The sequence below is a fragment of the Apus apus genome, chromosome 1, assembly GCF_020740795.1.
Source record: "Apus apus isolate bApuApu2 chromosome 1, bApuApu2.pri.cur, whole genome shotgun sequence".
In the NCBI taxonomy this organism is placed as follows: Eukaryota; Metazoa; Chordata; class Aves; order Apodiformes; family Apodidae; genus Apus; species Apus apus.
Window position 1 is genome coordinate 195,520,611 of NC_067282.1, and position 13,404 is coordinate 195,534,014.

At 35.8% G+C, this 13,404-nt stretch overlaps 1 protein-coding gene across 2 annotated transcripts in view; it reads right to left on the bottom strand.

Annotated features, from left to right (window-relative positions):
* Positions 1-299: 299 nt before the first annotated feature.
* The window catches only part of HGF (hepatocyte growth factor), a 59,404-nt gene continuing 46,299 nt past the window's right edge, over positions 300-13,404 (bottom strand). For both annotated transcript variants that reach the window (XM_051607925.1, XM_051607924.1), the window contains exons 12-18: positions 13,144-13,182; positions 12,579-12,675; positions 9,793-9,867; positions 9,052-9,198; positions 8,300-8,406; positions 6,025-6,170; positions 300-4,376 (exon numbers count right to left, since the gene is read on the bottom strand). In XM_051607925.1, the coding sequence (XP_051463885.1) occupies positions 4,206-4,376; positions 6,025-6,170; positions 8,300-8,406; positions 9,052-9,198; positions 9,793-9,867; positions 12,579-12,675; positions 13,144-13,182 (782 nt within the window). In that variant the 3' untranslated portion in view covers positions 300-4,205. The remainder of the gene's footprint in view (positions 4,377-6,024; positions 6,171-8,299; positions 8,407-9,051; positions 9,199-9,792; positions 9,868-12,578; positions 12,676-13,143; positions 13,183-13,404) is intronic.

Consider the following 13,404-nt stretch of genomic DNA (forward strand, 5'->3'; position numbering starts at 1 on the left):
TGCCAAATTCCAGTAGGATGCTGCTGGAGAGACTCAGTAGGTCCAGGGCATGGATTTGTCCGAGTCTCTCATTTTAAGTGTAATTCTGCTATTGCACACATGAAGATCTTTAAAGTATCAGTCCTCCTTACTCTGCACACTAAAATCCCTCACTGAAATTTGAATTGGGAGCCACTCATTTTCTTAAGGCTCTGCTTAACTATGGGATTCCAAACCTTCTTTAAATAACAAATAAAATGCTAATTAAGTTGTTGTTTGTTATAAAATACTTTATTAAGAATAATAAGAGTAAGCAAGGTTACAAAAATACCAACTTTATTAACTAATGAAGATGCTGTTAATTACAGAAGATTTGTAATACAAGTTATTACCACAGTGTTCCCTCTTTGTTAGGCATTCAGCTAGTTGTATTTAATGGGAGCATTATTTTCCCCACTTAAATATGAAAAAAATACTCTTATCATACACTGAATTCCACAGGCAGCTCCCTGAAGTTAGATTCCATGCAAGAAAATATCATAAATGCCCAAGGGTATGTTTAAAAAAGAACACTGTAATTTTTAGGGTGAAAAGCCATGTTAGTTCCTGCCAGCAGCCCCAACATTCATAAAACAATCATGTAGCAGTGCACATGAAGAAGGAAGAAAATAATTATAAGGAAACAAAGTCAAAGAACCAATCCAATAGGTTTTATAGAGGTTTTGCAGGGGTCAGCTCATTTGCAGCCAGCTTTCCAGAAGGATGGGGATAAAGCCTCACCTCCTGTTTCACTTGCTGTGGAGCTGAGAACCTGTGTGCTTTTCAGTCTACAAGGATGCACAGCCACAGGGAAAAGCACTGAGCAATTTTCAGCCCGTTTTTTGACAATCACATTCACTGATTCCAAGGGACATTTTGCCTGAGTAGACTTTGACCCTCAGGGATATATTTGGACCTCCATCTGAAAAGCTCTACTTCAAGTGTATAGCTCTGTCAAGTATATTGGCATTGCCTGCAGCAAGGGTTTGCAGAATGCCTCAGAGAATTTTAATCTTAAACTAGAGAAGAAGATTTCAGCAATAGCAGCAAAAATCTAGACCAGTACATTCCCAATGAGAGCTACAGTTTCTCTGAGGGTCAAGAGGTTTATGAGAGAAAAAGAGAGAGGGAAATAGTTTTTAAAGGGAAAAATATTTTTATTAATAAAAGGAAGAAGAGTCAGCCAGTTCCAATGCCCAAAGAAAAACCATAATTTTGTCAAACTAACTTCAGTAGTACAAAATGAACTCTTAGGTTTCAATTCCAAAATTTTGTATCCAGTTATTACACTTTTCAGAGATCAAGTATTAGTTCCAGCAAGGAGAATGAAGGTGAAATTCAACGTATTTTAAGAATGTTGTCAGATAATAATTTAGGTTCTGTACCCTTTAATTCTAACATGAACAAAATCACATCTAGAAAATAAAGTCCAAATCCCACTGAAGTTAGTAAGAGGTTTTCCAACAACTTAGATGGGCACTAGATTATGTTCCCTTGGTATTACAGAGAGAAAAATGTTATAACAGTTAAAAAATATCTACAGAGTGTCCTTTCTTAAGAGAATCCTGGAGTTATAACAGTTGCCTGGTACGGTACCATTGGTACCAACAAGAAATATTCACAGGAATAAATGAAGTACAAATTCATTACCACATATTCTTCTTCTTCTCTTCCCTTGCTCTTCAGAGTCTCACGAGCCCTCCATACTGAGATATAGGGAGAACAAGAGCACCTGATAAGCAAGTGCATACAAACATGTTAAGTTCTGGAGCATCAGCTCTGCACGATTTGTTTTACTGAGGTGCTGCCCAGAACAAACAGGTAAAAATCCTTACACATTGTCTAACAAAAAACAGTATTTTTATCATATATATATATAGGCGCGTATATATATATATAAAAATCACAGCCTTCTGCACAGCAGAAGCTTATAACTAAAATATTTTAGGATTTGATTTGTTTAGATAGACATAACAAAATGCCTGCAACTATAATACAGTGAGCACATAATAATTCTTAGAATACAAAGAGTGAACATGGAATTATATATTTTATCCACATTCTACTTGAGATTGAAAACAAAACCCACTTGGAGTTTTTAAAAGTCTCTCTTAAAAAGTTAATCCTTTCAATAAGATATAGTCGGTATATACTTAGCAAGAATACACACTTCACATACATGGCAATAATTAACTGTAAATGCAAAAGGCTAAATCCTGCCCCTTCTAGGCCTGCTAAGTAAGACAGGCCAAAAGAAGCATAAAGCCTTCAGAGGCAGCCAAAATAGATTGAGACAGACTATCTGCGTAGCATCCACAACCTCAGATCTGCTGTACAGAAAAGTCACATCTTGTCCAAAGAGACTATTTACATCAGGAGGAATTTCAGAAGCTCTGCTTACTGAAAGAATTCATCCTATGTGCCAGTAGAATCTGCTGGATGCTTGACACAGATCTCAGCAAGCCAAGCCGCTTAAGCATGGGCTGAAACTCATCCCAGTTCACCAGAAGATGTAATCATATTTGAGTCCCACTGAAGTCAAAGTGCGCTGCTGAAGAAAATTATTTGGTGAGTCAATATGAGGACTGTTGCCCAAGGCAGCTCCCCTGAAGCAGTTACTTTCTGCCAGGGCAGAATTCAACTCGGAGTCTTCTGAATGAAATGTCCTTCTATATGTCTACACCATGATGTCAGCTCAGCAGCTACGCAGTTAGATATGATACACATTCCGTACAATTTGCTACTGGAAACATTTACAATTACATAGTCACAAGTGAAGTAACAGTGCAGTTACTTATGCAATTACATGTACAGTAGTAAAACTAACCATAAGATATATGTTGTTTAAATTTTCCAGAAATTACAGGGTAATTGGTGCCACCTATAACAACATGTTTGCATAATACTTCCAGCCATACAACTAAATGCCTAAAGGAGAACAAGTGCTTTCCATAGATGTTTGTTCTCTTTCCCCATCAACATAAGGGAAAATGATGCTTCTACATAGAGGCAGAAAACACAAGCTGCTAAACTGTTGCTGATATTTTCCATTTTCCATACAAGGTCATCTCAATCTCTGCAGTATTTTTTTTACCCTGAAAGGAATTTAAAAAAGGATACAATTTCATCCAAATCTAGGTAAGGTTTTCTTAAAGATCTTAAGTGTCTGATAGACTATTAATGTATAACTTATTTTTCCCAGTATTCAGTCTCTCAGCCAGGTGCCAGATTCAACTGTTCTTTTTCCTGTTGTATATACAGAGTTAATTCCACGAAATAACTAGAATCAACTGAATTTTTAACACTTGTTAGTAAAGAAAGATTTGGGTGTATTTGATTGAAATTTATTTTAATGGCCAACGTCTGTCAGTAGCTAATCAGGATTAATTTTTCAAACTGTATTAAATACTTTCCTTAGCATTGTAAATTCACAGAGATTTCTGGGACTAACTTTAAAAAAATTACTGATAGCTTGCTAACCAATCAACTTATGTCTCTCCCCTCATCCAGAAGAGATTTTGACATACCTGTTGGGGACCACATACACACTGAAGGAATCAAGTGCAGTACTAGAGTCTATAAACACTGTGTAAAAGGAAGTGATATTGACTTCTCTGAGAATTCTGCTTATGGCAGGCTTGTCAAAGTCCATCAATAGTGAAAAGGTGAATTTCTTTTGTTTATTTGTAATGAAATATTGAAATCTTTGAACTCTTATAAGGGGGAAAGAGAAATATCATCATATATGCTCTTCTTGACAGATGCATATATCTCTCAGTAGGTCTTTGTCATATATGAAGAGAAATATATGGCTCATAGAAAGAATAAGATGTTTTAAATAAAATTATTATTTGTTTCTCCTTCTAAGATAATCTGAAGAGCAGCATAAAAGAGGTCATATGATCTATTTCTACAAAACCACTTATCATCCAGTAATAATATCTTTGCAAAATTGTTTACCCATTCAAGTATCTTCAGGAGATATGTCACCATACTTGCATACATTGTAAGTCATTACAACATTTATAAAACAACACTGATAGACAAAGACACCAAAAACATACATAAATATTAAAAGAAGCTCAACAAATTTGAGTATCAAGTAGTTAAAAAATTGTTGATCTTTACATAACACATTAATTACATGCTGTCCAAAACAGTTCTTGGAATTGAAGTTGTTGAGTTTTTCAGGGTTTTCTGTAGGTCATCATAATCTTGTGAATCCACCGGGAGTAATACGAGACCCGAACAAAAATCCCAGGACGATTCCGAATGGCACATCCACGGCCAGGAACAATGACACCAACTACTATCTTCAGCCTGTTTTGTTCACAAACCAAGGGACCACCATAATCTCTCTAGGAAAAAACAAACACAAAGAATGTGACTTCTCAGAATGCTTCAAGTCACAGCTCCCCCCTGTCTTCTACTGCATGGTTTCTTTCGAGAATGACTTAGCTCAATGAACAGGCAATAGAGTTATTCTTGTCATAGGATAAAAACCAACTTCCAGTATCTTTTTCACAAACAAAACTTATAACAAACTAATGACAAGGTTTACCTTTCACTCATGCAAATTAAACTCTCTGATCCATCTTTACATGGGATTCTAGTGACATCAGAATACCAGACCTTACTCTCCTCTTTCAGCTACTTGCAAGTAAATTATTTATTTACATGCATATAAACCATATGAGCAGAAAGTGAGTTGACTGATAAAAGATCTTTGTTGTGAACAGGCTTGGCAATAAGGACTACTGACAGAGCCAGTTTAATAACCTTCTGTCAGTCAATCATTTTGTAAGGACCTAGGTTGAGAATCTATGTGTAACAGGAGGGAAGGGTGGATCCCAAACATAATAAAAAGTAATATGTTGTAGACAGAATACCGAGACATAACTTTTTAAAATACTTTTTTGCATTATTCTGACTGAATGAGACATCTATGGACCAGTAGAGGCATTTAGTGAAAATTTGGAGTATGATCAGCTCAGACTCTGAACACTAAAATACACCCAGTTTAAATCAGATCAAACCAGTAGTTTAGATAATTCAGATAGACTTGGGACTTGAACACAGGCACTGCAGTTTTTACACAGGCAAAACATACACTGAATGCAGCAAACTAGCTACAAAATTAGACAGCAAATGTTCATATCAGTTAGAGAGACACTGTTTGAAAAAATTAAAGCTGGCAATTAGCACTGTATTCTCTCTGGATCATCAGAGAAACAACAATGCTTGACCTTTATTTGGTTTGGGATTTTTTTTTTGCTGACTGACTGCAGATTAGTTCCCACATAGATGTTGAACTCTGTCAGTACCATCAGAGGGGCTCATAAAACACTTCAGGAGTGGAGTTTCACCTGCCAATCTGATTTTGTTTCTCTGCCTGTTCACTGCTGAAGAAAGCACCTTCAAAGGGAACTCAGGGAGCAGGAAACCATGCAAAGATTAAGACTGATTGCTAGTATTAATTCGATCCATTTCTTCGTGTTGGGAAAAATAAAGTGCAGGATCCCCAACAGACTTCCCATGCAGATGTTTCATTTATAAGCCTTGACATGTCTAAGAGCTTTGGTTTTGAAGAAAATAATTCACTATAACAAAACGACCCTGTGTAATATCACTAATAAATAGGAGAGGCCTCAACGTGATGAAGACGTTGTTTCCCCATGGTTTGGTAGTACCCTTGGGCAGGGAAAATTTCCCTCCTTGCTTAACCTAATCAGTATTAGGAAGCCATCTATTCTACTCCAGATATTAAATGCATGATAATACTCACAACTACCACCCTTCTAGACTCTCCTTCTCATCAGGCAGATTTTCTACACAAAATATAGTAACTTCCTGTAGTAAATGACTTAGAGTATTTCTCACTTGTGTACAAGTTTAACATAGAGAGATTAATTATTATTAAAAAAAAAAATACTAGTAAATTGTTTCTGGAAAATAAATAGCCAGGCTGATGGCTCCTAAGAATGTATTAAGAAATGAAGTCTTTACCTCACAAGGCCCAGCACCAATGGTTTCAGCCACAGCACAGATTTCTGAATCATTCACAGTGATCTTCCCTTTGAGATACTGGTTGCATTTCTCATTGCCCAAAATAAACAGGTTTGCTACCCGGAGGAGGCCATCATAGTTCATTGCTAAGACCGAAAAGAGAATGAAAGTTTTATTCCATTTTGGGGGGGAAGTATAATTAAAGATGCAGTCTGGATAAACTTATCATGTAACTTCAGTTACTGTACTTTCTCTCCAATGTTCACATTTTTGTCTATCCTCAGTGTTATGATTCTATGATTCTATGAAATGACACTTATCTATCCAGTTCTCTGAGAATATCTGCAGAATATTTTAATTTTTTATTAGAAGAAAGGGCTGGCTGAGTGAACTCTACAGTTCACCACCAGCTTGCACTGTCAAGTCACAGAAACCAGAAAATGTGAGCCTGAGAATGTTGTCACTCTCATCAGCAGAGTAAGGATTGTGCTCCCTGCCTTAAGCATGAGTTAATGTCTAACAGTGCTTGCCATGGCCTAGGGATGGACGTGTAACTTGAAAAATACTGTAGCAGAGCAGAGTTCTTCTCATTCTGTGCTGGCTCAGCTGCACTGAACAACTTTGTGCCTGCAAGGGCAGAGACACAGCTTTGTGCAATCTCCATTCATCAGCGTGAAGGTCAGGAAGTAGGAGCCCTGTGGAGCTTGCTCTTGTTCTACATGTCAAAAGACAAGTCTGCACAAGCTGTGAAGATAAAGGGTCTGGACCTGCACATTCTCTGCAAAGCCATCAAAAGAAAATGCCAAGCTTCCCCTTCAACGACTTATCCTGTTTTCTTGAAAAAATGGCTGTAACACTTTTTCCTTCCCTGACTAGAATGCTGTGAGGATTATATTAAGTAGCGCATAAAATATAGTACAAAGTCCTTGGATGACAGATGTTATGTATTTACTGTATTACATAACTCCACAACATTGCAAATTCCTTATCAGTTCTCTTAAGCTAAGCTTTCCTATGATGCTGCACCATGCTCCAGCCCGGCTTCCCTGTCCCCCAGCCATTCCCCCCAGGGAATGGCTAATATGCCCATGCTGGGGACATCAAAGACAGTCATCTGGGACAGGGCTGGTACAGATTACTTGCCACCCACAAAGAAATGCAGAGTAATGGTTACAAGGAAGAGAGCCTCAGAGTTAAAGCCTAGTTTCTGCTCTGTTTCCAGGACAGCATGAGTTTGTTGCTGCTGCCTACTCAGGGTCTGTAGCAAAATGACATCTGAGCACAGTAACTATTAGAGTTAATTGTTGTCAACTGGCAGCTATTAACTTTATCATCAGCACATAATTAGGCAGATATAGTATTTACCAGACTAAATAAATGTCTGTTCTCCCACATATTTATATTAACTTCACACAAAAACTGTGTTTAATAAACACTAGTAAGGTTGCAAAGTCAAGTATGAAAAAGCTAGGAAATGCCAAAATTAGGGCTCCCTGTGCATTTTAATTCACTTTCTTTTTGTTTGTTAATTGTGTGTTTGATTACGTGATTCTGTACTAGTGTCCTCCATGGGGCAGTCTGCTTTGGGGTACAGAAAGAAACTGCTCAATTAGATCATAGAATCATAGAATGGTTAAGGTTGGAAGGGACCTTAAAGATCATCAAGTTCCAACCTCCCTGCTATAAGCAGGGACACCTCACACTAGACCAGGCTGCACAAAGCCTCATCCAACCTGGCCTTGAACACCTCCAGGGAGGGGGCCTCCACAACTTCCCTTGGCAGCTTATTCCAGCACCTCTACTACCTTCATGGTGAAGAATTTCTTCCTGATGTCTAACCTAAATCTCCTCTCTTTCAGTTTAAAACCATTACTCCTTTTCCTATCATTGCCTTCTCTGGTGAAAAGACCCTCCCCTGGGGGAGCTGGAATTTGTAAAAAAAGGGTTAGAACTCTGAAAAAAAATTCTGACATTTTTTTTCAAACGTGTAGAACAGTGTGTTTCTCCAGTTCATTCTTTAAAATGTTTGAATCATTTTGCCTATCATCAAAACAAATGAAAAAAAAAAAAAAAGGATGGACTCTTCATATTAAATAATTTTAGATAATATGCTCAAGGATTTACAAAGTCAGAAAAAAAACCACATTAAACCTCATTTTATAGCCAAACATTCTGGACAACTGTGGCATAAGGCAATGCCAGCAGCCTCACCTATAATGACAAGAGGAAGTAAGCTGTCAAGGTATTCATTTATTTTTTAAAAATAGGTTCTTACATCCAGTGTATCCCCATCCATAAACACTGCAACTGGTCTTCTCTGGAATGGTACATCCAGAAATGGGCAATCGGATTATTTCTACAAAATTTGTCAATATGGCAGGTCTGAAAAGAGGAAACAAATAATAGATATAATGGATTTTACTTAACCTTCTAAAAAGTATCTTAAAAAATATGTTAAATCTATTATAACAACAGCAATTGAAAACTGTGCCAATTCTTTTCCTTTCTTTTCCATCCTTGAAGAATATGATGGATTCTTCTACCTATGTTTTGTGCTATAGCTGCTACCTGTCAAAAGATTTCTTGAAACACTGTCATCACTTTTATGTCATTTAACTTGGGTTTTCATCTTAAAAGTAAGTAATGATGGCATTTCATTTGAATATATAGTTTTGCTAATATGAAGTTTGAAAGCTCATATATACACAAAGATCTCAGTTACAATCTGGTGTTTATTTTATAAATTAAAACTATATACTAGTCAACCTCCCAAAAAACCTGCATTTGGCAATCAGGAAAAAAAAAATGTAGGCACAATTTTTCAGAAGTAACATCTGTTTTCAGAGCAATGTAGATGAACCTGCATTTCTGCATATATCAAGTAAAAGTTCTTACAATTACATCTTTACTCCACAGAGACACGATCAGCAGTATGAGAGATAGTACAGAACTCAATTTGCAAAAATATTTAGGAAGATTCTCATTTATTAGTTGAAACTCCTGGAATCGGTAATAATAGCTACTAACCTGCTAAGTTTCAATAAGACCAAATCTGACCCTGCAGGGCCATATACCAACTGGGAGATATTCAGAACTTGTCTATGCTTCTCCTCTCCCTTTCCTTTGATATTATGGACTCCAAGCCAGGCTTTGTAGTCTTTCAAATCTTTGTACCTAAATGAGGCAAAGTTAGTTAGGATTTTGTTGAGTATATAGTAAAATAACTCAAAAAGCTCTGCTTAATAGGATTATGCTAGAAGATGTTAAGTAATACTCTTCACCAGAAATGGGTTTACGTTGCCAACTGCTATTCCAAAATCAACATGCTTGGATTGTAAGATTTGGTCTGAAGCCACTACATAATTTTGTCTTTAACTGTGACTAAAATCTAATTTTTGTTTCCTAATAGTATCCAAACATTTAGATGCTTGGACAGTATGAACCTTTGAACTTTTTGAGATTTGCCCAAGTTTTCTATTTCATTCTGTCCAGTTAAGCAGAAGCATAAGATTATTTTCATAAAGAGGCAATTGTCTAAGCATTACACTTGGAAAACATATTTATACTTCTAAGTAAAATAGCCAGAGCTCTTTTAGATTAACAACAATAATAACAGAAAATACCAAGGTCCCACAGGACTTTTACATCAGAAAAGTAGTGTTAGAGCCAAACAGGAGGGAAAACTGCTCCATTTAAGTTGAAGTGTTGTGCTGATAAGTTCCCAAAAATAGATGTATTTCAATATTGCAAAGCTACAGACTACTGTACCGAGAAGGGAAACACTGCCTTGCTGTTAGAACCCACTCTTCTTTTATCAGAGTTCCTCCACAGATATGCTTATTCCTGGAGAGGGAAAAAAGAAAAGGAGAATTCAAAAAAATAAAAAAAAGAAGTAATCCTGTTAGTTTCTGGACAGTCAAAACCTTTAAAGAGTACTTTTGCTCCCCACATAGTTTTGCTGCTGAAAGGTGGCTGACTGAGACCTGCAAAAACATGTGTATGTCCCTTTGCTCTACAATCTCACTACTTAAAGTAGTGACGAGTATGACTTTGCAGAGTTTTACACCCGTGTGTTTACAACAGGAGGAAAGAAAAATTAAGTTACTTGTTGATTTAGTGTTTCCAATGCTGAATTTATAATAATCAACTTCATTTAAAAAAAAAAAGGGAAAAAAAGGAAAAAAGAAAAGAAAAAAAGGCATAATATGAACTGGGCTGAAACATTCAAGCAAGTCCCCAAACTGCCACCAGATGTAAACAACATTTGGTCATTATTCATGTAGGTATTATTCAAAGCATTGACCTCGAGGTGGAGAGTTCCTATTTGATTACCAACCCTATGAGATTTTTGTCCCCACATACTTCAGTTGGAAACAATCTGCAACATATGACATCCTACATGTGATTACAGAAAACCTGCAACATAATATATCAAGTACATTTAAAGCAATTAAGCATGACAGTTCTTTCAAAAATAAAGATGTCTGTGGAATGCAGATTAATTAGCTTCCTTCTTTGTGCCTCCAAAATCACATTTATTTTCTGCAGCTCTTTGGAGAGTGAATAAGAATTGTCAGCAATTTGGGAAAAGCTTAAAATCTCACCATTTATAAATTCAAATCACACAAATGTTCAAAGCTTTGCAAAGAACTGCTGGAAGGAGCCCAGACTCTATATGGAGTTCAAAGACAGCAGAATAACACAGATGCTTCCCTTTCTCTCTCTTTCTCTCTCTCTCTTTTTTTTTTTTTTTTTTTTTTAATTGTAGGTTAGTTGAGGAACAAAATATCTGGAAATAAGTGGTCCAAATGCCTGAATTCTTTATAAAATATTGATTCTGCCCAGTTTCATGATTAAAATGTCACAATCAAGAGTATAAATGTGTTCTTGGAAATTTTGTGTGCATCATTAACTTTCAAAAGGAATTTACAAGACTGCATCTTCTGCTCTAGAAGCTTGACTGGTACACATAGAAAGGGTAAAGCTCTTATTTCAGTGTGGCACAAACCCAGAGCTGATTCCATGAAAGAGGTGAAATTCATCCAAATATCCTTAAATATACCAGATAAAATCTGGATCAGATATATAACAAATATGTCCTTGATTAATTTTACACTTAGTTGCCAAATATGAATCTAAGCTTCTAAGTACCACTGTTTGTACCATTCAGATGTGGCAATTCCATTTTGAGGTGTACAGTTAGTATTTTGCAGAAAGTCTTGAAGTCATTAAGTTTTCCTTTCAGATGACATTTATTTGCTTCCTTGGTAACAACACAAAATAAAACTGCATTTTTATGCCCACATGTAATATTCTTAAATATATATTTTGCTGCTGGAATATTTCAGGAATCCCTTTTTTCATAAAAGAATCTACAATCATTTAAACATTCATCTGCCTAATGGAATTTTGTTGCATAGCACAAAATCCAGGTTCAGCTATTTAAATGCTAGGCACCCAGATGCAATTCACCTTCCTATCTAAAAGTTCTTCGAACATCAAGGATGCTTTCAAAACAGCACAAAGGTGAATTTTTCTAGAGAGTGATTTTCCTCTAGAAATGTCCTTCTGGACTGTGCTAGACTTTCAAAAAGGCCTAGCTCTGTCTGGGGCTCATAATATGCAAAGATTATCAAGGATGGAAAGGACTCCCAGAATTTCTCCAGCAATGTAGAAAATAGAATATTTTTTTCTTTTTCCCTGATTTTTCATTTAAAAGCTATTTTACAACTTGCTTTTAAAACAGATAACAAATTACAAGCTAAGAGCAGTAAGTGTACTTTAATATGTATCAGCAGACAAAAAAGACACTTGTTTTATCTTTTTTTTTTTCTCATCAAAGAAGATACAGGGCTGTTGCATGAGATATATCTCCTGTTATAAATTAATGATTCACACTTCCAGCTGATGAGTTATAAACCACAGTCATGAGTGCAGGAATCAGTAATTCTGTGTTCTGTCTTTTACACAGTAGCAAATTAAGATCTGCCATAATGCAATACTCATTTCCAGCTGTACATGTTACGGTCTTTTTTTACAGAATTAAAAGGATTTCCTTCTAGCTTCTACTTTTTTTTTTTTTTTTCTTTTTTAATACAGCATACATTTCAATTGCATGCAATGATACCAGCAGAAAGCTAAATTCGACAAGGGTATAAAACCTGAATCCAACACTTCATAACTAAATGCATTGCTGTTAAAGTGAAAATACTGGTATGAAACTCAAATTTTGTATAACAGTCTCTAATATATACAGTTTACTGCTGGATGCTAAGCCAGTGTTATAAAAAGGTCTGCAGTAGCTAATCAAAAGAGCAAAACATTATGAAGGCTTTGCAAGATCATGTGTTAGTGATAATGAATATATAAATAAATAATCAACAAAGGGAATACTGTGGAATTGTCTGATGTTCCAGGAATGCTGGTTTTCTGCTTTTACAGGATTTAACTGCAGTCTAAAAGTATACTTATTACTTATTAGGGTCAACATTTTCTGCAGTTACAAACCAATTTTCTAGTAGATATATTGTCTTTCTAGCCAAAGTGATAGTTACCTGTAGGTCAAACTAACCACCCATCCTTCGTTAGTTTGTGTTGGGATTCCATTTACAACTCTCAAATGTTTTGTTGAGGCACAAGGAATGACAGTATCTGAAAGCAGGTCCAGAGATCACATTTTACTAAAAACAGCTGTAGGAAACCTGTACAGTCGCACATAAGGACCACAAGAAGGTCAATATTTATTACAGATTAACTTTCCTGTGCTAATGAAATGTATTTCTAGAGCATCAAAACTACTTCAGTGAATCTGGGTCAGTCGATATAAATATTCATAGGGAATATAAAATACATATATTTAAATAGGTTTATTACGGAGATTTACATAGTTATAAAGCTAACATTGAAAATCATTACCATATCTCACCACTGGCAAGACAGGACAGTGAGAAAAGATAAAGGAGTATAAAAAAGCTATTCTACATTTGCCTCTTGTAAAAGCAATTTTTCTCAAGCTGCATGGATTTTCTATCTTTAACTGATTTTACTTCCCAATCAGAAAGAAATGGCTTGTCTTAGAGGATACAATACATGCACTGCACAGTACATAGTCAAACTTACCATCCAAGCTGGTTGTAGTAGGAGTTGTATCACCTTCACCTAGACACATAAGAAGACATCCATAATACAAAATTAAAACAGATCTAAAGAATTAATAAAGTAAGAATAAAGAGCAAGTGACATACTCTTAATTTTAATAGCTCACAAAGTTTTAAACTTCAATGCTTTCTTTAATACTCTGCAAAAGCACAATTTGGTAAGGATTAATAAGAAGGCGGAATTTCATTTTAATAGAATGAAATAAGAATTAAACATTTTGCA